This window comes from Gymnoscopelus braueri (assembly GCF_963280865.1).
Source record: "Gymnoscopelus braueri genome assembly, chromosome: 10".
Taxonomy (NCBI): Eukaryota; Metazoa; Chordata; class Actinopteri; order Myctophiformes; family Myctophidae; genus Gymnoscopelus; species Gymnoscopelus braueri.
Window position 1 is genome coordinate 9,887,715 of NC_137611.1, and position 26,388 is coordinate 9,914,102.

General features: G+C 41.9%; 2 protein-coding genes across 2 annotated transcripts in view; one reads left to right on the forward strand and one right to left on the reverse strand.

Annotated features, from left to right (window-relative positions):
- Positions 1–26,388, reverse strand: part of plekhj1 (pleckstrin homology domain containing, family J member 1) — a 387,353-nt gene that overhangs the window by 129,422 nt on the left and 231,543 nt on the right. The window lies entirely within an intron of this gene.
- Positions 1–26,388, forward strand: part of LOC308094041 (potassium/sodium hyperpolarization-activated cyclic nucleotide-gated channel 2-like) — a gene marked incomplete at its 3' end in the record, with an annotated part of 95,459 nt that overhangs the window by 21,410 nt on the left and 47,661 nt on the right. The window contains exon 3 of the mRNA XM_080440484.1: positions 2,325–2,486. Within this exon, the coding sequence (XP_080296610.1) occupies positions 2,325–2,486 (162 nt within the window). The remainder of the gene's footprint in view (positions 1–2,324; positions 2,487–26,388) is intronic.

Here is a 26,388-nt window from a genome sequence, read left to right on the forward strand (position 1 = left end):
GAGTGTTTGTTCAGTAACAGATGTCTCCCTGTCTCTCCAGCTCTTTAATAAACAGAAAATACATTTTTCGGTAGGTGTCAAAATCTCAGCCAATCAGGAGAAAGTACCCATTTTTAAGCTTAATTTGTATAGTGTTCCAGTTAAAAATTTGTCTGCTCATTTCTTAGTGTCATCACTTCCAATTTCACTTGTTTAATCTATATCCTGATTGAGTACTCTGTCCTGGTTGGATAAAATTGGAAATGAAACTACAAAAAAAAAAAAAAAAACTACAAAATACATTTTCTGTTTTATAAAGAGCTGGAGAGACATGGAGACTCTTTATATGGACAGGACACTCTATAGTAACGAGCACTATCAGAACATAGACCCATTTTGCAATTATTTGAAACTTTGCAAATCACTTACACTACCTTTAAACATAGACATTTAGACTTTTGATAAATGCTAAGAAAACTGAAATCATGCATTTTAAAAACCCTACCATGCGTACAAGTGACTTTCAATTCCAATTTGGGGGATCAAAGTTGAATTATACAAAGTTCTATAAATATCTGGGCTTTTATTTGGACGAGCATATGCATTTTATAAAAGGAACACCTTTATTGACAGAATCAGCAGATAGAGCACTAGGAGGAGTCATAGCTAAAACAAAGACCCTGAGAGATATCGGTTTCTCTACCTACTCCAAACTATACCAGGCTTGTGTGTGTCCAGTGTTGGATTATGTAGCAGACGCGTGGGGATTTAAGCAATATCCTAAAAGTGAGGCTGTACTCAATAGAGCAATGTGGTACTTCTTGGGAGTACAGAAATTTACGCCAACCCTGGCTATCATGTGAGATATGGGGTGGGAACCCAATGTGGTACGGTGGAGTGTGCACATGGTACGTCCCAGGAATACTGGGGCTGTATTCCAATAGAATTGTAAGAAAGGACTGGTGTGGGACATCTTGATCAAGGGTGCATGGGCTACGGACATGTATGACATTCTTTTGAGAGCTGGGTATGAAGAAAAAGTAGAGAGTATGGTAATGAAATTAATTATTTTTCAAAAAGTAAAGGGCAGATGGGCACTGGATTTATGGTGTAAACCAAAACTCTGCACTTATTGTGAGATAAAGCATGTCTATGGTCCAGAAAAGTATGGACTGTAATAACTTATAAAGAAACGATCCTTATGTGCTCAAATCAGGGCTGGCATACTTGGTCTTCATATTGAGACGGATAGGTACGAAGGCACGGTTGAGGAGGATAGATTATGTGGTTTGTGTGATCTTAATGAAACTGAAAATGAAATGCATTTTGTTTTGCATTGCCCATTCTACAACAGGCAGAGACTTTTTAATAAGGTAGATCCAAAGTATGAATTTGTGTGGTTGGATGACTCGGAGAAACTGAAAGGTCTCTTTCAACATGACATTTTTTTCCATTTGCTTCATCTCTTGAAAAGGCCTGGTCAATGAGGACGAGGGCCATTTACATGTAAAATGGCATTGTCTTATTCGTTCTTATTTGGTTCATGGATGTACTATACGCATGTTTATTTATGTGGTATGTTATGAGGCAGGACGTAATACGAACAGGAAGGACTGTTAATGTCAGTTGTTTTCTTTTTGTGTAATGTGTCATATAATCCCATATGGGACGGTCCAAAATGGTGGCATGACACATTTCATTAATTCATTCTTTCATATGCGCGCGCACACACACACACACACACACACACACACACACACACACACACACACACACACACACACACACACATACACACACACACACACACACACACACACACACACACACACACACACACACACACACACACACACACACACACACACACACACTCATTTACCCTTCTGTCATACATCAAAACATAAATGATTATTCCCATGTACAGTAGGTAATCCCATGAATCTACTGTACTAGCAGATGGTAGTAGTTATTCACAGTGGTGGAAAAAGTACTCAACTGTTTTACTTAGGTAAAATTATCAATACTGCAATGTAGAAGTACTCCGTTACAAGTAATAGTACGGAATAAAACATTTACTTGAGTAAAAGTAAAAAAGTATTGGTATCAAAATGTACTTAATGTACCAAAAGTAAAAGTACTAACATTTTTGAAAATAGCAGATCTAAAAGCTCACAACGCGTCGCAATGCGACGTGTTGTGAGCTTGTAGATCGGCTATTTTCAAATAGCCTAGGTATAAACACTCTCTCTCTCTCTCTCTCTCTCTCTCTCTCTCTCTCTGCACACTGATGATCTCACTGTTCTTCCATGTCATGTGACGTCTTTTCTGTGCCTTTGCCCCAGATCTTCCACATGACCTATGACTTGGCCAGTGCGGTGATGAGGATCTTCAACCTGATCGGCATGATGCTGCTGCTGTGTCACTGGGATGGATGTCTGCAGTTCCTGGTCCCCATGCTGCAGGACTTCCCCTCTGACTGCTGGGTGTCCCTCAACAAGATGGTGGTACGTACGGCGTGATCTAATATGAGAGTGACGACAATATAGCGTTGACGCCTATTGTAAGAATGGAATGCTGAAAGGCTCGTTCTATCTCAATGAGATAGTTCCAACGTTTGGAACTATTGCCCATAGCGGCCTGCTTTGCGGCGAGATCAAAGCGTGTCATAACTCTCTCTCTCTATGGGTCTGGGTACGTAGTACCACAGCGTTTTCTTTTTTTGTTTGTTGATTGATTGAATACTTTATTAGTCAAGAAATGTGAACAGCACGTGGTACAGTATGACATAAGGGCTATAAAAGGATAACACAACAAAGTGCTGGGGACTTTTTTACATTGTGGTCCTATGTATTCAATTCATCAACATAGCTTAAAACATATTTTACACAATAACATCGTCGTACAAAAGAGATAAATATATCTATCTACCCTTGTGGTCTCCTGATAGATGTGTTTTAAGGCCAGTTTTGAAAGAAAACCAGTGTTACACATACTTTTAATGGATGGTGTCAGGGCATTCCGCATTGTGGTGGCAGAGCAGTAGAATGAGAATTCTTCCGTGTTTGTTCTAAATGTGGGTGCTACCGGATCATGGTCGCTCCCTCTAGTGTTGTTGGTGTCACTCACTCAAGTAGTTAGACAGATATTGAGGACACTGTCCTTATGACTATCAATGACAAAAAGGACACCACCAGAATTATTTTTTTCAACTTCATTATTGATGACTTTTCGTAAAGTGACCAAAAAAACATTATAAAAAGTGAAACATTTCCATTATTCATATTTCCAGGTCAGTTACACGTTCATTTTAGACCCGTAGCACAAGGGGAATGAACACAACGTGAAGACTATACATAAAAGTTAAGCCATTTATACTTAATTGTACGCCGAATAGAGGAAATAGCAGATTCTTTTAATAGTTTTGACTATTTTTGACTATGTTTGACAGTATGACATGCCCAAAATAGGGGCACCGGTTTGACAGTACAAAAAAAGATCTCAACACCCACCACCCCCACAAAAAAGAAAAATGACAACAGCAGATGTGTAGTTGTTAGATGTTCTTTAGCCCCAGACTCTGCAATCAATCAATATTTTGTGAACTGGTCCACAGTGGAGTCACTGGATACGCTATAAGAACACCAGCAAGTAGCTGCTCCACTGACCATGAATTGGAGACTGAACTTGTGTATTTAAAGCTCCAGTTGGCAGCTTCAAAGGTGCTGTAAGTGATATTAGTTTCGTTAAAGGGCAAGACCACTTTAGTAGAGGTTTGGGTTGTGTAGTTATCTTGCCATGATGTAACTCCAAAGGTGGACAAGAAATCAAAAAATATTGCTCCATTGATTAGAAATTGATCATTCAAAATATGCTCCTCATTGACTTACATTGTATGCTGAAACACCTCTCAAAGTCACTCTTTTAGCACATAAAAGAACACAAACGAAGTTGATTCAGACAATATAGAACATCACCAAACCCAGTACTGTTTTTTTTTTTAATACAAATGTTAACTTCCTGTTGATTTGACTATTTAAAGATCCGGATCTGGATATTGTCTGAATCAACTTTGTTTGTGTTAGTTTATGTGCTAAAAGAGTGGCTTTGAGAGTTGTTTCACCGTACAATGTAAGTCAATGAGGAGCATATTTTGAACGGGAGGACATTTGCAAACATAGGCTACTACTTGAAATTTGTCCTCTGCATTTAACCAATCCTAACTATTAGACCGCTGTTACTGAACACTCTGTAGCAATAATTGCCATGAGAATATAGTTATTTAACACAGAAAAAAATATATATATATATTTTATGGGTCTTTTTGGCCTTTATTTATACTGTAGTTTACAATAGAGACAGACAGGAAACAGGGAGAGAGAGAGATGGGGAGACATGCAGCAAAGATCGTCGGGAACGGGACTCGAACCTGCGATGCGCTGTCAGGCTACATTGGAGCCTATAGGTGCCCGGACCGCTACGCCAGCCGTCCGGGCCTAACACAGCTATTTAGCACTTATTTTATCTAAAAATATCACTTTCAGCACCTATGACGATAATAGTTGTGATCAGGCGATTATGTCATAATCGTGACAGCCCTGCCTGTCATGTTAATTAATTATTTACTGGCATTAGACACCGCTGCGGTTGTTTGTTCGCCGGCGAAACAATTGCTCGACATTTGCTTTGCAATTAGAACACCCAGATCAATGTCACCGTTGATTGGCTCACAACACAAATCGGTCTATCTCCTTGATTGGGTCACGAATGACCTTGTTTTGAGAACACAGAGATGAAATTGACATTGGGCTAAATCCCTGGTTCTGCCAATTTAATGCAGAATGTGTGGGTATGAACAGAGCGCTGAATTTCTCTCACAAGAGTCATATACATCTGAGGTCCTTTATTTACTAATTATGGAATCCTTATGCCTAGTTATATAGCCCCTTATAGGTTAGATTACATCGATGGGTCTATTCTCAGAAAAAGGGCACTGATCTTTTCTCATTACCCCCTTGAGCAGGGGTCTTCAACGTTTTCAGACCAAGGACCCCTTAGCTGAGAGAGAGAGAGAGAGATGAAGCAGGGACCCCCCACTACATATTGTATAACATTGTGTTGCAGATGAAAAAATAATTGACTTGTTTGACAGCACTGTCATCAGTGCATGTTGGATTAATGTGTATTTTCAGACATTTAACTTGAACCGTCAATACTTAGTTTGCTCTTTTTTTCCCTCTACACCAAACCTCTTTGCCAAAAATAGCCGATCTACAAGCTCACAACGCCTCGCAGCGCGAGGCGTTGTGAGCTTGTAGATCTGCTATCTTTGGCTAATGTTGTTCTCAGAATAGAGATGCTAGGGTTCAAGTAGTTAATGTAAAAAAACGACATGATCCTATCACACAACGATTTGGCGGTCCCCCCTGTAGTAGCTCTGAGGACCCCCTAGGGGTCCCGGCCCCCCTGTAGTAACTATGAGGCCCCTCTAGGGGTCCCGGACCCCCTGTTGAAGACCCCATGTCCTTGAACATAACTATATCATCTAACCATAGTTGTGCTGCAAAGGTTTCTGAATGGGATGTCAGTGTTTTAAAGCCATTAATCAATGTAATCGTCACGACTGGTGGTGAGTGCAGGGTAACAGGCACACGGAGCAGGTTCAATAGATTCATCAACAAGGAGGTATTAAGGCTTGCAGGACGGTGAGGCGGGCAAGGGTCAAGAAAACTGATGGCGGCGCGCCAAGGCAGACACATCCAAAAGGAGCAGGCAGGAATCCAAAACCCAATGATCAGGGCTGTCATGATAATTAAATTTACTTGCCGATTAATTGCGATTAGCAATGTAATCGCGTGGCTTTTAGGCCTTGTTCAACAAAGGTTGAATCGATTATGACGGTTATGCAAAATAATCGTGACAGGCCTACCAATGATCAGGCAAAAAAGGCTACTTAAGCCCTATATACAGTATATACTTTAGCCTCGTTCCCATAGACTGTAAAAAAGAATGGACAAAGTGATGCCATTGGTTGGTACAGAGCCTGTTTTTCAGCGATTTCAAATCCGCCATCTTTCTAATATCCGGTCCGAAATGCTACCGGAAACGACTGCTATTGGCTGAAACCGCAGCGAGGGCGGGTCTTCACTCGGTAGAACCAGTAGAAACCTTAGAAACATGCCCTACTTTATCATTCATTTTACCATAATTTACTAAACGCATATCGTGATGATTTTAAAGACTTTAAACTAGCGATTGAAAACATAAAGTGTTTATGAAAAGGTTTACTAATAAAATCAAGTGTAAAGTTCACCCAAAACCTCATTGACTTGAGATAATAATGTATTGCGACCGGTAGAAGGTGAAATAGCAACATCTGCAAGGCCATTAACCCATAAAAAATGTGATGGGTTAATGATTCTTAAAAATGTTTTCTAAATCCTAACCGTTTTTTTTTTTTAAATCTAAAAAAAACATTTTTCAAGATTTTTCAAAAATAGCAGATCTACAAGCTCATAGCGCGGCACTCGGTGCCGTGCTATGAGCTTGTATACCGGTATCTGCTATTTTTGAATAGCCAAAGAAATCTAAAGAGACACAGATGCGTTCCAGGTCTTAATGGGTTAATAGGAACAGCAGGCTGAAAGAGAACTCGAAAGTGAGCTTCAATTCCAGCGGAGATTCCTTGCCGCCTGCTCGTTCCTCAGTTTATACTTCATCATACGACTAGCTCCCAAGGCGTCGCATCGTGACGCATTGTGAGCTTGTATAGGCTGAGTATAGGCTTTTTTCACAATTATTAATTTTAATTTAATTTAAATTTATTTATGGAAAGTCTTCACCTATAATGACCTACAATGTCCAAAATAGGGCAGGCAGGTTGAAAGTGTTGAAAGAGGCAGGTCAGGCAGGCAGAAACAGATTAAGGTCAGGTATACAGGGTCAGGTTCTGGTTCTGGGTCAGGGTCAGGCACGGCAACGGTATGGCAGGACACCGGGATACAGGATACAGGTTCTGGACCGGGCCAGATCAGGCTCAGGTTCCGGTTGTGGTCAGAACTGCAGACTCACTCCCAGTTTTCCACCACATGCAGTCTGAAGAAGACTCACCTCTTCAGACTCAACCTCAGCCCCTATAGTACTCCTCCGTCCTTCTGTCCTTTTTTCGATAGATACTAGTTTACTACGGTATGTACCAGCCCAGTGGCCTTGTGGTTAGAGAGATGGGGAAGTCGTCGGGGTTCAATCCCCGGCCGGGTCATGTACCAAAGACTATGAAAATGAAATCCAATGCCTCCCTGCTTGGCACTCAGCATTAAGGGCTGGATTGCAGTGTTGGTTTCGTCGACTTAAACGATGAAGAAAACATTTCGTCGACTACCTTTTTTTCACTGACAAAAACTATAAGCTATAAAGCTATTAATAAAAACTAAGCTATGATGACTAAAACTAAGACTAAATATATTGATCATTTTGTCAACAAATAAAAACTAGACTAAAATGTGAGGGAGGGACTAGTGGAGAAGAGATCCAGTAGAACTAAGATAAGTTATTTTATGTTTGGTTGCGCTCGGGTGTAGCGCTCTGAAAATAGCAGATCTACAAGCTCACAACGCGTCGCAGCGCGATGCGTTGTGAGCTTGTAGATCTGCTATTTTCAGCATGCAACCAAGTGTAAAATCAGCCATTACGACACCATCAAGGCCTGCCAACATACATTTTAGTCGACTAAATCAACTGTAGATTTAGTCGACTAAAATCTTATGAAATTTAGTCGACTAAAATCAGACTAAAACTAAAATGGGTTCACAAGGTCCTCTCTGTAATTTTAAGAACACATATAAAGATATAAAAGTCATGAAGTCATGACGCCTACGTCGTTAGCACGGTAACCAAAGCAGATTATGTCGACACAGGGCGGCTTTGGGTTGACGTTGTTTAAATCAGTCTGAACACACAGATCTGTGACAGATCAGATCTGGTCACTTGCAAATGCAGTGCGAACAGTCGGGCGGCTCGGGCCAAAAGATCGGATTTGAGAAATAAAATAGATTTGACTGGATTTTACTGCAGTCAAAACGAGGCCTTAGTGACTATTTACCCTGTCATTTGTTGACTATAAGGATCGTGCTGGCTCTGCTTACTCTCTTGCACTTGCAAGTCGCTCTGGATAAAATGGCTAAATTCTTTAATTGAATTGAACTAAATGTAATTGAAAGCAAAGGCACAATGAGGTCCATAGCAAAAGGGACAATTAAGTGGGCCATGCGGGAAACTACAAATTTGGCTTTGAGAATAGACAGAAGCAGATTATGTGACAGAAATGACCAATAACTCTGTATAATAGCCTCCACACAGTGTGCCAGGGACAGAGAGCCAGACGTATGAGTTAGGATTCGGAGCGGGGGGAGAAAAAAAATAGAGAGATTGAAAAAGAGAGATTTATGCGCACCTCCATATCCCTCTCCCTCGTCTCCCCCTCGGCACGATGTGGGCATGACAGGAAAGATAAAAAGGGGAAACAGAAGGGATTGGAGGAGGGGGCGGGGGGGTGCGGAGGTATACAGCTGGGCAGCTGGGCTCTTTGTTGCCGTGTCTCTGTGAGTGAGATAAAAGCTGTTTGTTTTATAGGTGTGTCCGTCAGCCTAGCTCTCTCCGCCCGGGTGAGGGAAGACCTGTGTGAACAAGAGGAGGCAGCGATCCAAATGGGCTTTTAAACGGATTGGGTTCTGCTGCCCGGCACTCAGTCAAAGACCCCGGTCCCTGCCACCACCAACGCTCATACATTTTACATTTGAATTTATTTCACCCCCAGCCAAATTATTGCCTGTCGTACAAGCAGCCGTGTAGTTTGTTAAACACTAAGCGGAGAGAGTACGTTTTTTTCTTCTTTCTTCTGTGCTTCTTTATCAACCGTTTGTGTTTTTTATGTGCTTTAGCACAGACATGGCTCCTAAGCATGGCGGGTGAATGTGGCTTTCTATACAATACAGGCTGGTCACTGCCACTGGGTTATGCCTTTGTGTGGTGATCGGCCCCACACCTTCACCGATGGTAAAGGTGCTTTGAGATGGCTGAAGCCCAGTGATGTTAGCAGGCACACCTGGCCTGGCCGAGGCCTCTGAACTGCTCAGCAGCACAAGTGTGCACATTTTGTCACTTTCAGTTTTTCTCTTATTGTGGGGAAATCAAAAGATTTTATATACATTTTGAACTTGTGACATTCTGCGTAATGAGTACTTTCACTTTTGGTACATTAAGTACATTTTGATGCCAATACTTATGTACTTTTACTCATGTCAATTTTGAATACCGAACTTTTACAATCACCTCCATCACTGCCAGCGGTTTGTGAGATTAGTAAGACACACACACACACACACACACACACACACACACACACACACACACACACACACACACACACGCACACACTAATGTTCTGTGGAATGCATGCATGCAATAGAACCGGAAAACGTGCACACCCACACACAAACACACACACACACACACACACATACAAGCACGCACGCACATACACACGCACATACATACACACACACACACAGGCACACACACACACCGCGCTCTACTCGTCATACAGTGGGCCCCTAAGTTGTAAAAGAGCGCTGTGACCTTCTCAGTCGGGTGTTATGTCACGTTAACCACAAACTTAGGATACTGAAGACGTCCTGACAGGCCACACGGGACCCGGGAGAAATTACTCTGTATTGACTCTACGACACAGAGTAAGAGGGGATAATATACAGCGTGTCCCATGGCGGTGAAGGCGGGGGGTGGTGACAGGCCACCCCCCCCCATCCCCCCCTCTGTATAATCAAGGACACTCAAGTCTCCAGAGAGCCAGTATCACCAGTGTTGCCAGATTTTGCGAGGGAAATACGCAACCTGGTCAAAAGAAAGCGATTCTTATAGGCAACATGAGGACTTTAAAGGTTTCATGACTTTCAGTTTTACCACACATTAAAAGTCTTTGTCATGGTCCTTCAAACATGTATAGAAAGTTTTAACAAAAGATTCCACTCCATTGATCCATGGCAGGTGTTTTTCTCTCACATTTCTAAAGCCTTTTCAACTGCAATGAAAAAATAAATCTTTGCCTGCGGGTGTCGCCGGTGAGGGATTTTGCCTGTCAATCATCGCCTCTGCTCCGCCCCCCCCCCAAAGGAAAGGATAGGGGAGGGGAGGGGCGAGGAGGAGAGTGGGCGGGATTAATCGGCTGTGACCTCACTGCCGAAGGGCCAAGCTCAGATTACTTTTCAGCCTAATTATTCAGAAAACCCCAGACCACAGAAAATCAACTGAATGTTCAAAGTTCAGATTTTTGGGGTGTAATTGAGGTCATAAAACCCCCCAAGAAAAAAAAAAAAAAGAAAAAAGTGAAAATGAATGTCATAGAACCTTTAATCCTACATGCATCGGATATTTGAAAATAGCCGATCTAGAAGATCTGTTATTTTCAAAAGGAATCTTGGGAGAAAAAAAAACAATTTCGCATATTTTTTAGAAACATATGTTACAAATACATATTTACTTGGGGGTCCTTGATTTGAAAATGTTTCAGAACCACTGGTTTAAACACCATTAGGAAGCTGGAAGCCCCAAAAAAGCAATTACACTTTAGAATCAAGCCCCCACGCAACCCGCAACTATACCAATATTTACAAGCGACTTCACAGAAAAAACAAGCCAAAAGTCGCTTATGATAAGCAGACGTGGCAACACTGACCGTCACTTTGAAGCTATATGGGGGGGGGCTGTTGTATAGCGTGGTGCAGGCTGCCCTTACAGCCACCTGGGACCAGTCTCCCCCCCCCCCACCCCCCCAGCCAGGCCATCCATCGCACACCAAGCACCCTACAGTGGTGTAGAGTAACTAAGTACATGTACTCAAGTACTCAAGTACTGTACTTCGGTACAGAGGAGGATTCGCCCCTTCCTCACGGAGAAGGCAGCCCAGGTGCTCATCCAGGCTCTTGTCATCTCCCGCCTGGACTACTGCAACTCCCTCCTAGCTGGTGCTCCGGCATCTGCCATCAGACCTCTGGAGCTTGTTCAGAAAGCTGCGGCTCGTCTGGTGTTCAACCGCCCCAAGTTCTCCCACACAACCATCCTTCTCCGTTCTCTACACTGGCTCCCCGTAGCGGCTCGCATCCAGTTCAAAACCCTGGTGCTAGCCTATAGGGCAGTGAAAGGAACAGCTCCTCTCCTCTTTGCCTGACCTACTTGTTGCTAACTAGTTGTACGAACGCTTGTTTTCTATTGTTGTATTGTTTATTGGATCTTGTTTAGTCGATACACTTATTTGTTTTAGCTATTTTGTCTCATCTGTTTAAGGAAATAGGTAGCTGATATATTGCACTTTTACCTTAGCGCTAGGTATACTCTTGGTTGCTTGTTTTTGCAGAAAATGCACTAAAGACTTCTGGTGATTAGTAGTTTTCGTTCCCTACCTATGTTGAATACACTTATTGTAAGTCGCTTTGGATAAAAGCGTCTGCTAAATGACTGTAATGTAATGTAATGTAATGTACTTAAGTACAATTTTGAGGTACTTTTACTTTATTTCCAATCATTTTACTTCTACTCCACTACATCTCAGAGGGAAATATTGTACTTTTACTCCAAACTTTAGTTTCTAGTTACTTTGTAGATTTTGATTATTATTACAAAACATACATTAACCACTTAAGCCCTATACACATTTCGGCCATTTGAAAATAGCCGATCTACAAGCACACAATGCGTCGCATCGCGACGCATTGTGAGCTTGTAGATTTGCTATTTTCAAAAGATTTTTATACATTTTGAAATGGGACATTCCGCATGATGAGTACTTTCTACTTTTGGTACTTTAAGTACATTTTGATGCCAATACTTTTGTACTTTTACTCAAATAACATTTTGAACACAGGCCTTTTACTTGTAACAGAGTATTTCTACATTGTGATATTGCTACTTTAAGTAAAATATCCGAGTACTTCTTCCAGCACTGCCCTCCAGAAGCTGAGAGAATGGGCTGGTGTTAGTGCATATGGGCCCCAGAGGCAGTGACTCACAGAGGGCAAGGCGTTCAGTCCTAGAGAACACTCTAAATGACCACCGCTAACCAGCAATTGGCCTCGATAACACTCTCAGTTGCAAGGCCTCGGGGGCGTACGTACGTATACGTATAGTAAGCGGGGTTGCTGTGTCGTACACACCGCCGCGGTGAACCTTTTTTTTGCTGTGCGTGCCGTGCGTTTAGCAAGGTTAAAGATGACGCCTCCGTTATATATATACGCTTACAACCTCGGCCCCGCGCGGCTAATTTCCGCTGTGTGTGTGTGTGTGTGTGTGTGTGTGTGTGTGTGTGTGTGTGTGTGTGTGTGTGTGTGTGTGTGTGTGTGTGTGTGTGTGTGTGTGTGTGTGTGTGTGTGTGTGTGTGTGTGTGTGTGTGTGTGGGGGAGTGGCAGCATGTCAAGAGGAAGCACAGGCACAAATGGGTAATATAACGCTGACAGCACGGCTAAATGAGACACGCACACACACAGGATGCATGGTTTCAACTCTGTAATTACAACTGTGTGTTTATACCCACTCCTCTCTGGAGTGTAAATACCACAGAGATATCTGTCACTCTCCCATTCTCCCCCCTATGTACCAACATCTGCTAGTACAGTAGTAGTTTCATGAATACCTACACTACCATCTGCTAGTACAGTAGATTCATGGGATTACCTACATGGGAATAATCATTTATGTTTTGACGTATGACCGAAGGGTAAATGAGAAATGTGTGTGTGTGTGTGTCTCTCAGTTTGTATCACTGTTGATTTTGACAGCTAATTTGTATTTAGTTTTAGTCATAGTCTTTTGAATAAAATTCAGTTTAGTTTTTTTTTGTCATCTGAAATGTTTTACTGTTAGTCTAGTTTTAGTCGACTAAATATCATAAGATTATAGTCGACTAAATCTACCGTTGATTTAGTCGACTAATGTATTTTGGCGGTGCCTTGATTTTACACTTGGTTGCATGCTGAAAATAGCCGATCTGCTATTTTCAGAGCTCAACAATCGAGCGCAACCAAACATAAAATGACTTGTCTTTTAGTTCTACTGGATCTCTTCTCCACTAGTCCCTCCCAAACGTTTTAGTCTAGTTTTGATTTGTTGACGAAATTGTCAGTATATTTAGTCATAGTTTCAGTTATCATAGCTTAGTTTTTATTTTGTTTATATTTTGTTTTCCTAAGTGAAACACTGGTTTGTATTTGCATGAAAAAGAGGATTGTTTTACAAAAACAAAATGAGGGGATAATTTCACTCACTTCACACTTTCTGTGAATGACTCCATCACCACTTCAGATCAACTTGGTGATTACGGCGAGTGTAGCGATCGCCCCCCTCATTGCACATTCTGAGACGACGTCTAGCACTATAAGACCAGTTAGTCAAAACATGTTCCATAGTCATCACTATATATTTACATATCAGCAAACTAAATACATGTGGTTATGTATGTGAAAAGAAATGCAATTATCGTTAATGAGCTGCTAGCTACTTCTATGCCGGGGCTAATTTATGTTTTTTTTCAGTTGAAAACCTACTAATTTTGTTGAGTGATGTCGATTGATAAACAAAGTACGTTTGGAAAATGTCCACTGGCTGTATAAATAAGGCTTGGAGCCCTTTATGCAAAACAGTGACTTCAGACCGAAGCACAAACCTCTCTTTTTGGCACCCATGGGAGACACCTGTTCACAAACACATCCAGACAGACATTAGATGGCTTTCACAGAGATGGATAAAAAAAAAAAACTTTCACCACCTGACTGAACACCTATACAGCTTCACCTATACACCTAGAGAGACAGCGGGATCAACAGGCTTACTGGAGGGGGGGGGGGGAACCCTTTGTTCCATACCTCCACTGTCAGACCCAGGTCCAAACGGTTAATCTCACTAGAGAGAGAGAGAGAGAGAGAGAGAGAGAGAGAGAGAGAGAGAGAGAGAGAGAGAGAGAGAGAGAGAGAGAGAGAGAGAGAGAGAGAGAGAGAGAGAGAGAGAGAGAGAGAGAGAGAGAGAGAGAGAGAGAGAGAGAGAGAGAGATATGATTGTTTTGTTCCACTTTTGCTCTGGCAATGTAAACATATGTTTTCTCGTGCCAAAAAAGCAAGCCCCATTGAACTGGGTGAGAGGGGGGATGCGAGAGAGAGAAGAGGGAGGGAGAGAGAAGAGGGATAGAGAGAGAGGGGGTAGGTGGGTGTGTTAATTGAGGGGTAGAGTTAACTATATGTCACTGTATATATAGAGATAAGCCAATGTAAACAGAGGCGGTGTCGAGGTCGAGCCAGAAGCGTTGTTATATATGTGTGCGTGTGCACGCGCGTCTATTATGTGCTGATGTTTACCAAGCTTATCGCCTCTGAGCCACATGTTGTGGCTGCATGTGGACATTCACTGGGTCATCATTAAATTTCCCCCCCCGCTGGCCTTCCTCCTTCCTCCTTCCTCCTTCCCTGCGTCTATCAATCCTCCACACAACCACCATCCATCCATATAGTCTCTGACCCCACAGTGCACGGACACAGTGTAAATCTGATGGCACTGACTGACAGCAGATCAAATGTTCATCTTCTATATTCCTGACTCTACGGTTTGCTTGCGTTCCATCATAAACAACCATGGGCTTTGAAGTTTATATATAATGTGAGGCATGTGGAGCGCTTTGTGGCACCTACTGTACCTGTCCTCTTAACAAATCCATTCCCTTTACGAGTGCTTTTCAACCCTTTCCATATCAAAGTCCATTATTTATTGGGCATTTAAGCCACGGAACCACTGTTTAATGAGATTTAGCCTCTCAGACCCCAAGACTTAGAATATTTTGTTATCGTTGGCGTAAAATGAAAACGTAAAATGAATATTCTGTTATCGTTGGCGTAAAATGAAAACGTAAAATGAAACCAAATGGACCCTTACGGGTCCATTTGGTTTCATTTTACGCTCTCAAGAGTTAAAGAGAGTTAAAGTTATGGAGGCTTGAAATTAGGCTTGAAATGAAAAAACACTGGTCTAGGGGCTGCGACAGCAAAGGCGCGGTCACCCCTGACCTTAGTTCTCTCAGGTAGCTGGTAGCCCCAAGTCAGCTGACCTGAGAGGGGACTCCCTCTTTCCCAGGTGGGTGTGGTCGCATCGCGTTGTGGGCTTGTAGATCAGCTATTTTCACTAGTTTGGGTCCCGGGAAGACATCAAATTTCTCTTTTGGGTCACGACCAAAAAGCTTTGGGAACCACTGGGGTTAAAGGCATATTTTCTGTGAGGTCAGGGTTTGGTTTTGGCATACAACCACACCCACCTGGGCGAAACACCAAAGGGAGTCCCGACCTGGGAGACCTGGAGGTACAGTAGTGTGAGAGGTTGAAAGGTCAGCGATGTATTGCCCCACAAAGCCAAAGTGCAGTAACTACGTCTTTGGACACCCTGACGTATTTGTGTATCCCCAAGGTCAAATTAGCCTTTCGTGATTTTGGGGGATGAACAATTACCTCAAGAACAGATTGGTGTAACACAATTAGTGTGAAACGCTTTTCGCTCACGTTTAACATGCATTCCAGTACATTTCCCTTTCATCGGTATGGATGCTCACACCATTGTGGTTACTGTATCTTTATAGTTATCATTCTTGGAATGTCTGCTATATATGCCTAAACTCTGACTTTTAAATAGCGACTTTGGGCACTAAGAAAAGCACTATATAAGTCTGATGTATTATTAAATAGAAAGAAATCCTATATTTGGCTTTGCCCTGATGAAGGTCGTATGGCTGAAAGCTTGGCTTTTTTATTAAAGACACTTGCATTGATCCAAGTCTGCAGAAACTCCTTCCCTTATTATTATATATATACTTTTCCAGCTCCATGGTCCATGGCTATAGTCGTGAGTGCAGTCATTGTTTCTGAGTAAGAAATCAATATATGAACGTCATGCACGATCTGCTGTGTGGATCTATTGCTGGTTGGTCTGTGAATTCTCTTGCAGGGCCATGCTGGAGACCACTGGAGGGGCAGGTGCTCAAATTTAATACAAAAAAGGCACATAAAACAATATTTGAAAGCACCATACACCAGGGAGGGAGCTATAGGTCCTGGCAAGGTTACTAGTGGGGTTGTGCGGATTTGGGGTGTTTTTTTGGGTGGTCCCTGCGGGCACTTTACCAGTCCAGTCGGAGAGACGTAAATGAGGGAGCACGGTGGCGCCTGCAGTAACTTCTTCGTCTCTTCTGGGCAGCCAATCACGGTCCTGCAGTCACTGCTTGTGGTCCTTAACTCCCTGCTGGATTTACTGTTTCACTGACCAGTTAAATCTTTCCCCCAACTCCCGGACCCGCCCCCGTCAGCAGCGGCAAATCTCGGTCCTGTATTTATTGTTTCACTCAAATTCACTGACCTGTTAAATCTTTCCCTCAACTCCCAGACTCCATTCCTAGACAAGGAAGAAGGAGGAGCATGGTAGGAGAAACAGCACAGAAAGCATTAAATAAAAATAAAGATTGATTTGATTGATTTGTACACTTTGTCAGCTTGTTCTTTTGTCATTCCATGGTACATCATGATCTAGTAATTTGTATTTGTTTTTTTTACATAACCTGCAGTCCATTTGGAAATTAGTTGGCTGTTCATTGCAAGAGGAAGTTACAATCTTTTCTATTTTGATTATCTTACTGCCTTCAAAGTACCCAGGCTGTGCTCCAGTATTTTATTTATTGTGGGTAATGTATTTGAGAACAGCAAAACCGATCATGTATGAGTTTATAGCCCTGAAACATGACTGTCATATCGTGACCGACCGTCATGGATGAGCTCAACTTGGTATTTAAACTTTCTCCCTTTTTGGTCCGTACATCTACATGAACGTTCATATTCCAAATATAAAGTGCTTACCCCATGGCTACGGATTTTACAACTATGTACGTTTCCTCAGAAGTACCCGAATATTTTGAATTGTTAAATAAAAAGCATTTTAATCCGATTGGTGGCCATTTTCCCCTTATTTTCTTCATATGCTTTCAACTACGTGACCCTATCGGCTGGGAGGTGTATTGCACTCTGGTGCATTATAACTCTATGAGAAAATGGCCACCGATCGGATATTTTAATCCGATCGGTGGCTTTTTATTGAATAATACGGAAAATACGGGTACTTATTGAGGGCCCGTACATAATTGTAACATGTGTGGCCATGAGCTAAGCACTTTATTTTTGAAATTTCAACGTGTATATAGATGTATGGAGCAAAAAGGGAGAAAGTGCAAACACCAGGTTGAAGTTCATCCATGACCGACAGACGACCGTCATATGATCCATGACTGGCGTTTGTTTTCCAAGTATTTGCAATTTTCAGTACTTTTACTTCTACTCCACTAAATCTGATCTCAGAGGCAAATATTATACTTGTACTCCACTACAATTATTTGAAAACTTAAGTTAAGTTGTAGATTTGGATTATTATTACAGAACATACATTAACCACTTCAGCCCTATATACATATTTTCAGCCATTTGAAAATAGCAAATCTATAAGCTCTCAATGATGTAGGTTAGTAGGTAGACTATCACTACATAACTAAAAGAGTTTATGAGTTAGGGTATCAACAATATATTAGGGTGACATAAACCATAGCCATATGTTAACCTAGAACAGGGGTCTTCATAAGGGGGTCCTCATAGTTACTACAGTACAGGGGGTCCGCCAAATCTATTTGAGATTTTCTCTCTTTTTTTCCATTTTTTTTTTCACTATAACCAGCATCTGGGGGTACATTCACTGAAAATAGCCGATCTACAAGCTGACAACGCGTCATGCTGCGATCTGCTGTTTGTGGTAGGCTAAGTAAGACCGCATGGCTCATTTGCATATCCTCGTGAATTTTAAGTAGCCATGCGGTCTTCATTTACTTGTAATAGAGTATTTCTGTATTGCGGTATTGATACTTTTACTTAAGTAAAAAGTTTGAGTACTTTTTCCACCACTGATTACTAGCAATAACTTGGATAACAATGACACATTGCAAAATGTCGGCTATTTATTACAGTTACATTATTAGGTTAAGGGGAAACAAGAGTTCGTCATAGTGTCAACATTATATTAAGCGAAATATAATGTAGGCTATACCTATAGAGTCACTTAGACAGGCAAGACAGAGTTAACAAAATAAATTGCCGTCTGATATGATGTAAAAACGGAGGTCCGGGACCCCTAGGCCCTAGGGGGTCCTCGTAGTTACTACAGGGGGTCCGCCAAATCCATGTGATATAGAACAGTTTATCTCTCTTTTTTTCTTCTTTTTTTTTTACCAGCATCCCTATTTTGCGGGGTAACCTACATTCACTGAAAATAGCCGATCTACAAGCTGACAATGCATCATGCTGTGACAGCTAGAACCAACTGTACACCAACAAGGACAAAACAATAATAATAATTATTAGTATTATAATATTAGCATCAATTCGTTCACCATAATAAAGAATAGGATGGACGCACACTGTCGCACAGGCTATTATATCGCATAATCCAAGTAAATCCACCGTGCGTAAAGGTGAGTATATAGGCTCTCATAAGGGTGTCATTGTGGGAATAACATAAGGATCTCATGCGCACACTTTATTAAGACGTTTGAACGACACGGGAAAGCGTTCACAATCACACTCTACAATTTTATTACACTTCTTCTTCTTATCACATATAGCCAAAATATAATGTAGGCTATACACTTAATAGAAAATTGGACAATGTTTAGCTGTATGTCGGAAAGAAACCATGCAGGAATTAAGTCAGCCAGTAAAAGCTCACGTTCTGCTTTGATCAGGTTAATGTTAATGTTATATTATCGGCTGCCTACAAGCATCGTTGAACTCGTGGCTCAACGTGCCCTCGGTGGCTCGTGGTAATTATTAATGCTTTGATCATCTCATCAATTGTAAGTCTAGAATGACAGACGCAATGAATACAAGCGTATGTTACATTATATGTACAGTATATATGCTACAAGCAAGCAGAGCCACAGTTGAAGAAAGTTGGCTCGGGCAGGAGTCGATCCCGTCCTCCCAGTGCGTGTGCTTTTCTTTGATTGGCCGAACGTTCATATTATAGCGCTCCGACCTCGACAAGCAGGCGATGTCTTTGGCGCAGTCGGTAGTGCTGTCGCCTCACAGCTAGAAGGTCCTGGGTTTGATTCCCGCCGGGGACGCTGTGGGCGTGTTCTCTCCTCCGCGTCATCAGTGCCCATACCCTAGGTGGGGTTGGCGAAAGGGCCTTTCTGTGTGGAGTTTGCATGTTCTCCCCGTGTTCCCTAGGGTAGGTAGCCTCACAAAAAACATGCAGCAATCCTGGTCTCTATACTGCCCCCCCCCCCCCTGGTCAGCCGGGGCGCCTGATGGAGGGGAAAGGAACTGGTTGGAATAACGTGTTCCTTCCACGCGCTACGTCCTACCGGGGAAACTCCCCCCTGCCAGGTGATAGGAAGCGGCTTGCTAGCTCCTCATGCATTGAAGGAAGCATGAGCTCAGTTTGGGGCTCTCCCCAGGCTGGCAGAAGGAGAGTATAGCGGCCAGGATTACAAGCTTAGGCAATTGGCACTGGGTGAAAAAATGGGTTACAAAAATCATGGGGTAAAAAAAAAAAAATAATTAAAGAAAGAGAGACGTAAATGAGACTTTACTTGGTGCTCCGGCTAAAACAACATCAAATTTGTATTATGCTTGAACTCTGTTTGTTCCTGTAATATTATGTATATTTCTATTCATATTAATCTATTAAAGCAACAATTTATGGATGGAGGAAGTGTCAGTGAAGGGGCTGCGACCTTTGTCAAAATGTTCTTCTTGATAAGGGCCACACCAAAGGTGTTGGGCATTTGAAAGGGTACGTTGGTAAAGGGTTAAGGTAAAGGGTTACTTGCACATGCCTGATCTCTTGCCCTATTTGTAAATGGTAAATGGTGCATTTATATAGCGCTTTTATCCAAAGCGCTTTGCATAGATTGTGCATTACATTCATTCACCCATTCACACACACATTCATACACCGATGGCGGAGGAAACCATGCAAGGCACCAACCTGCTCATCACAAGCAATTAGGGGTTCAGTGTCTTGCTCAAGGACACTTCGACAAGTGGGGGGGGGGGGGGGGGGGGGGCCGGGATCGAAATAGGAACCTGGCGGGCCACATCCGGCCTCTCTACCGGCCAGTCTACCCCTGAGCCACTGCCGCCCCTCTGTTTGTGCCCCACCTGCATGCACGGAGGCCATTTGTTTAGATCGCACACGAGTGAGTGACTGCTTTATACTGTGGCAAAGTTTCTTTAGGATAAAAGTGAAACCATTTAAAAAAGAAGCAGGGCATGGATTTGATTCTCACGAGGCTCATTGTGATACTGTACCAACTAACTTCTTCTAACTTGCTATAAGTAGAACCTGAACTACTGTACTCTCCTGGGACGGTCGCTGAGACTTATGGGAACGCTTGAATCCCCCCTAGGTGCTTTCTCTCACCCTCACTCACTCCTTCTCCATGCATCTCACACTCCTTCTCCATTCCCTCTCCATGAACACACACACGCACACGCACACGCGCACACACACACACACACACACACACACACACACACACACACACACACACACACACACACACACACGCACGCACGCACGCACATCCACACACACACACACACACACACGCACGCACATCCACACGCACATCCACACACACACACACACACACATCCTCACGCACATGCAAGCGCACACGCACACACACACACACACACATCCACGTGCGTACGCACACGCACACGCACACGCACACGCACACGCACACGCACACGCACGCACACACACACACACACACACACACATCCTCACGCACATGCACGCACACACGCACACACACACACGTGCTCTTGCTCTGTGCTATTTCAGAATCAAAGTGCCCATCGTTCATCTATTATTCAATCCGTTTCACTCTACTGTTTCTCTTTCTGTTCACAACCGCCATTTAGCCGGGGCTCCGCTTGGTGGAAGCAGGGTTATTTTTGGAGCCCCCCCCCCCCCCCATGCTCGTGGCTCCCCCCCCCACCCCCCTCCTCTCAATACAAGCCCTTCATGAAGCCATCAGGGCATTGGTTGCATGTTGTTGGCAGCATGCTACACTGGTGCTGTAGTACTGCTGCCACAGACTACCTGCATGTGCAATGAAGGTCCCATCAGGCAGAATATAGAAACCTTGTATCTCCATATTTCAACTGTTTTATGTTTTTCCAGTGGTGGTGTAACCGAGTACGTGTACTTAAGTACTGTACTTAAGTACAATTTTTAGGTATTTCCAATTTTCAATGCTTTTACTTCTACTCCAATAATCTCTTAGGAAAATATTGTACTTTTACTCCACTATAATTATTTGAAAACTTTAGCTACCAGATACTTAGATTTTGTATTATTATTACAAAACACACTAACCACCTCAGCCGTATACATATTTTGGCCGTTTGAAAATAGCAGATCTACAAGCTCACAATGCGTCGCATTGTGAGCTTGTAGATCGGCTATTTTCAAATTATTTTTTAAACATTTTGAACTTGTGAAACGGGACATTCTGCACAATGAGTACTTATATATATATATATATGTATATTTTGATGCTGATACTTTTGTACTTTTACTCAAGTACATTTTGAATACGGGACATCTACTTGCAACAGAGTATCTCTACATTGCATTATTAATGCTTTTACTTAAGTATAACATGTGAGTACTTCTTCCATCGCTGTGCTTTTCCATATAAAAATTGTGAATTGTTTAACTCTATAAAATATGAACGGCTCAATGTTTAGCTTATTTATATAACTACATGAGTTCTATGGTTGATTTGAACCATTGCTATTTTAACTGGGTTAAAGGAATAGTTCACCCAAAAAATGACTTATTTTCTATCAATTACACACCCCATAAAGCCTTGAATTCACGGAGATTTTTTTGTTTTTGTCACATTCCTAAGCCAATAATTTGATGACCGTGTGTATTTCCGGTAGGAGACATAAAAGAGTCTCCTTTGTGTCTCCTACCGGATACATTAGCCGGTAGGGGACAGTAATCAAATTATTGGCTTAGGAATGTGACAAAAAATAAATAAATCCATGCTTCATGGGGTGTGTAATTGATAGAAATTAAGTAATTTTTTTGGGTGAACTACTCCTTTAAAGTAATACTAGGTAACGTTTTCAACAAAACTAAAGTTAAATTGTATATCTTTTGTCAGTGGCAAAAGTTTCACAACACCCACTCCATGAATTTCACCCCCGGAAGCCTTTTATTTATATATTTTCTATTGAACGTGGACTGGGGGGACTTTCCCGGGAAAATGACGTTCCTGGCCAACGTCATGACGTCGTGGCCGACGTCCCCAGGAACTACCGCAACGGTTTCCTGTTTGGCCAGGAACTACCGCGGTAATAGCAAAAAGGAACCTCACGCTGATGTTAAGAGAATGTAGGATTGGAAGATCGAAAAAGAACAGAAAAAGAAAGCACAGCTCATGGTAACTAATGCTCCACTGGCTAAGAGAAACGATCCGTAGATAGTATAAAACAATTAAAAGATCGCTTTTTGAAACGCTTCCGGCTTCCGGTGAAAACAAATGGAATTCTGGGTAATCGAGGATTACGGAAATTGTATGCAGTGACGGTAGTGACCAGCAGAGGTTGCTAAAAATCGTTATTTGGGATTCTGCATTGTACAACTTTAAGTCTGTCTGGGTTTTTTTTTATAAATATTGAACCAAATGAAAAGTATTAACAAGAAAGCTGTGTTACTAAATAATAACTACATTGGATCTAGGCCTTTCACAAATTAATCATTACATAATTGCCTAAATCACAATTGTTTGAGATAATCGCAATATTGCATATTCGTCATAATCGTGTCCATGTTGAAACATTTTCATATCTTTTCAAACTATTTAAAGACTAATGGAAATAGCAGATCCACAAGCTCATAACACGTGACGTGTTTTGAGCTTGTAGATCTGCTATTTCCATTATTCATGTTTTTCTTTCACCCATTAAGACCGGGAACGCATCTGTGTCATTTTTAGATTTCTTTGGCTATTCAAAAATAGCAGATACACAAGCTCATAGCGCGGCACCGAGTGCTGCACTATGAGCTTGTAGAGAAGAAAAAAAACATTTGTAACTCATTTCTTTGCTTCTGGGGGTCCCTGGAACAAAAATATTTTTGAGATGGGGCCCACGGCTAAATAAATATAATGTTGGGGGTTCCTTGACATGAAAAATGCTGTTAGGATTTAGAAGACATTTAGTAGAATCGGCCTTGGGTCTTAATGGGTTAAGTAAGTTATTAAATTATGTAAGTTATTTAGTCATATCTGCCCCGTGCACCGTTTGTTTTACGAAGCCTTAAAGCAAAACAGAAATGTAATTTGTATTCATAATGTTCCAATGCTCAACGACAGAAACGCATATTAAATCGTTAATCGCAATTATTTGTGCGACAATAAATCGTCAAGTAAAATGTGGTAATGGTGACACTGACAGCCCTAATTAGATCCGTATCCATGTAAAGTAAGGGTTTTGTACGTTACAAGGTTTCTACACGACAGAGACGCTATAATGACGGCTGTATACATGCAGTCATCCTCATGTTGCATAATGTGCCGTGCGTGCGTGCGTGTGTGCGTGTGTGTGTGCGTGTGCGTGTGTGTGTGTGTGCATATTAAGAATTAATTATTTTCATCACGTGCATTTCATTTGAAGTACATTCCAGCGGTGGAAAGTAACTATAAGTACATTTACTCAAGTACTTTATTTAAGTACAATTCACATACACTAACCACTTCAGCCCTATATAGATTTTGGCCATTTGAAAATAGCCGATCCACAAGCTCACAACGCGTCGCAAGCTTGTAGATCTGCTATTTGTGCGTTGTGAGCTTGTAGATCTGCTATTTTCTGTAATACACATGATACCTTGTGAAATGGGACATTTTGCATAATAAGTACTTTTACTTTTGGTACTTTAAGTATATTTTGATGGCAATACTTTAGTACTTTTACTCAAGTAAATTTAGATTACCAGACTTTTACTTGTAACAGACTATTTTTTACATATTAAGTAAAAAATTTGAGTACTTCCTCCATCATTGCCAGCGGTAACAGAGTATTTCTAGTATTGATACTTTTACTTAAGTACAAATTGTGAGTACGTTTTCCACCACTGGTGTATTCATATACATGCAATGCCCTTGGTGCTCAATGTGCATAGCAGTGTAAACAACAGCAACAAATATTAGAATTAATTCAAACGTTGAGCTCTCAGAAATAATGTGACGACGCCAAGGACACTAGTCTGGCACTGATAGATGTTTATAACACAAAGCTCCTTCATACACCCGAATCACCATTACCAACAGATCTGGGTCTGAATAATGCTCTTTGATTATTAAAAAAAAAAAATCGCCCCAAAACACGGTCACCCCGATTTTGTTTGCGGAATTTTCGGATTTTGTTTGCGAAAAAATCCAAAATTGTATTTTGAAAAAAAAAAAAAAAAAATTTTTTTTTTTTATTTTTTTCAAGAAAATTCGGGGGCCCCCTGAGGTTCGGGGCCCGTTTCAATTGAAACGGGTGAAACATAGGAAAGGCCGCCCCTGCATGTACCCGAACAATGAAGAAACCTTGGACCATGAAACTTGAATATAAAACATTTTTTTAACACAATAACCGCCAAGGTATTAAACATCGTTTGTTATCCCCTTGCCAGCGTAATTACCTTCATCCGATGAATTTTGAAACGCCGTGGAGGCGACATTGTATTCCAAAAAAAACAAAAAAAGCGGAGGGAAGGGGTAAGAGGAGGGATCTGTGTATTCAGACGGACCACAACGTTCCAACCGCGATCCGCCATTTTGGGGCTGGGGCTCGCTGAAAACAGTGGTTTTCAATGCAAAAAAAACAGCAACTGAGTTACAGCTGTTTTTCTGAAAATCCCATAGTCAGGGCGGGCGGAAGTGACGTTTTTTTGGAATGATCTCACATCCACATACTTCTTCTCTCATTGACGATGGATCATCCCAGAGCTGTGTTACGGTGCCTAACACAGCGTGTCTAATTTTTTTAATAGAACGCATTTATGCGAGTTGGCGGACAAGTGCGCTATTTAATAGAACGCATTTATGCGCGATTGGCAGGAAATGAGTAACCTGACTCTGTCAAATGGAAGAAGCTTGCGACACACATTTTGTTTCACAGCCTACTTCCATCTGAGACTCCTGAAGCAGAATCGATGACAGGCGGCATTTTCATTTTTTCAAGCTACATGGCAGGTGATTGGATGATCCCGCCCCTAGCTGCCGCTGATTGGTTCTAACATGCAGCGGACCGGGCAGCTTTACTCCCTGAGCGTTCCCAGACCTCCTTCCTGAAATCAAATGCAAATGAGATTTCCGGAGGGAGGGGGGTTTACCAGGCTAGGAAATGAGTTAAATCTCTGAAATATAATGACAATATAGGGACACCAGGTAATAACATGAATGTGTTGCGACGCATTGTGAGCTTGTAGATCGGCTATTTTTTGGGCGTCGACTTCAGTAGACGGAAAGAAGAGCGGTCCAAGTACAGTAGTAACTCAGGTCTGTTTTAGTACTTTTAGGCCCCGTTTAGACGACAACGGTGTCTAGAGAAAACGTCAAAATAAAATATCGGATGTGCCCTCCGCTCCGCTTAGACGGAAACCGCATTTTCCCGGGGTTGAAACCGCAACAAAGTGAAACCCCCTTCCAGAGTGGAAATCTTTGAAAACGCTCAGCCGTAGAAACGGCAAAACGCGTGTCGTCGTCATGGTTCAAGACGGCTCACGCCGCGTATGCTATCACATCGGTGTAAACAGACTAGGCCTGTCCCCGACTAAGGATTTGTATAGTCGAATCTGATTGGCGACTAATTGCCAATAGTTGACTGGCAGTCGACTAATGCAACATCCAAAAAATGTATAACAATAATTATACATTTTTGTTTTGATTTTTTTATTTTTTTGCATGATTCGACTGAGATTGGCATCGAATCAGTCTGATTCGACTGCCAATCTCTCAGTCCAATCATGCAAAAAATATGTTATGCAATAGAGGAACATTCCGTTTGGGCTGTAGGGGTGCTTAGTGTCTGATTTAACATATACTATTGGTTTCTCCCAATAAATCATGATGTATATCCTATTTTTGGCAAACTATTAGTTAATTATTATAACAAACTAGGCCAATCTCTCAGTCGAAAAAAAATGACTAATTAGTCGACTATTCGACTACTAGAAGTTAACAGACGCTATGTGCGTCCC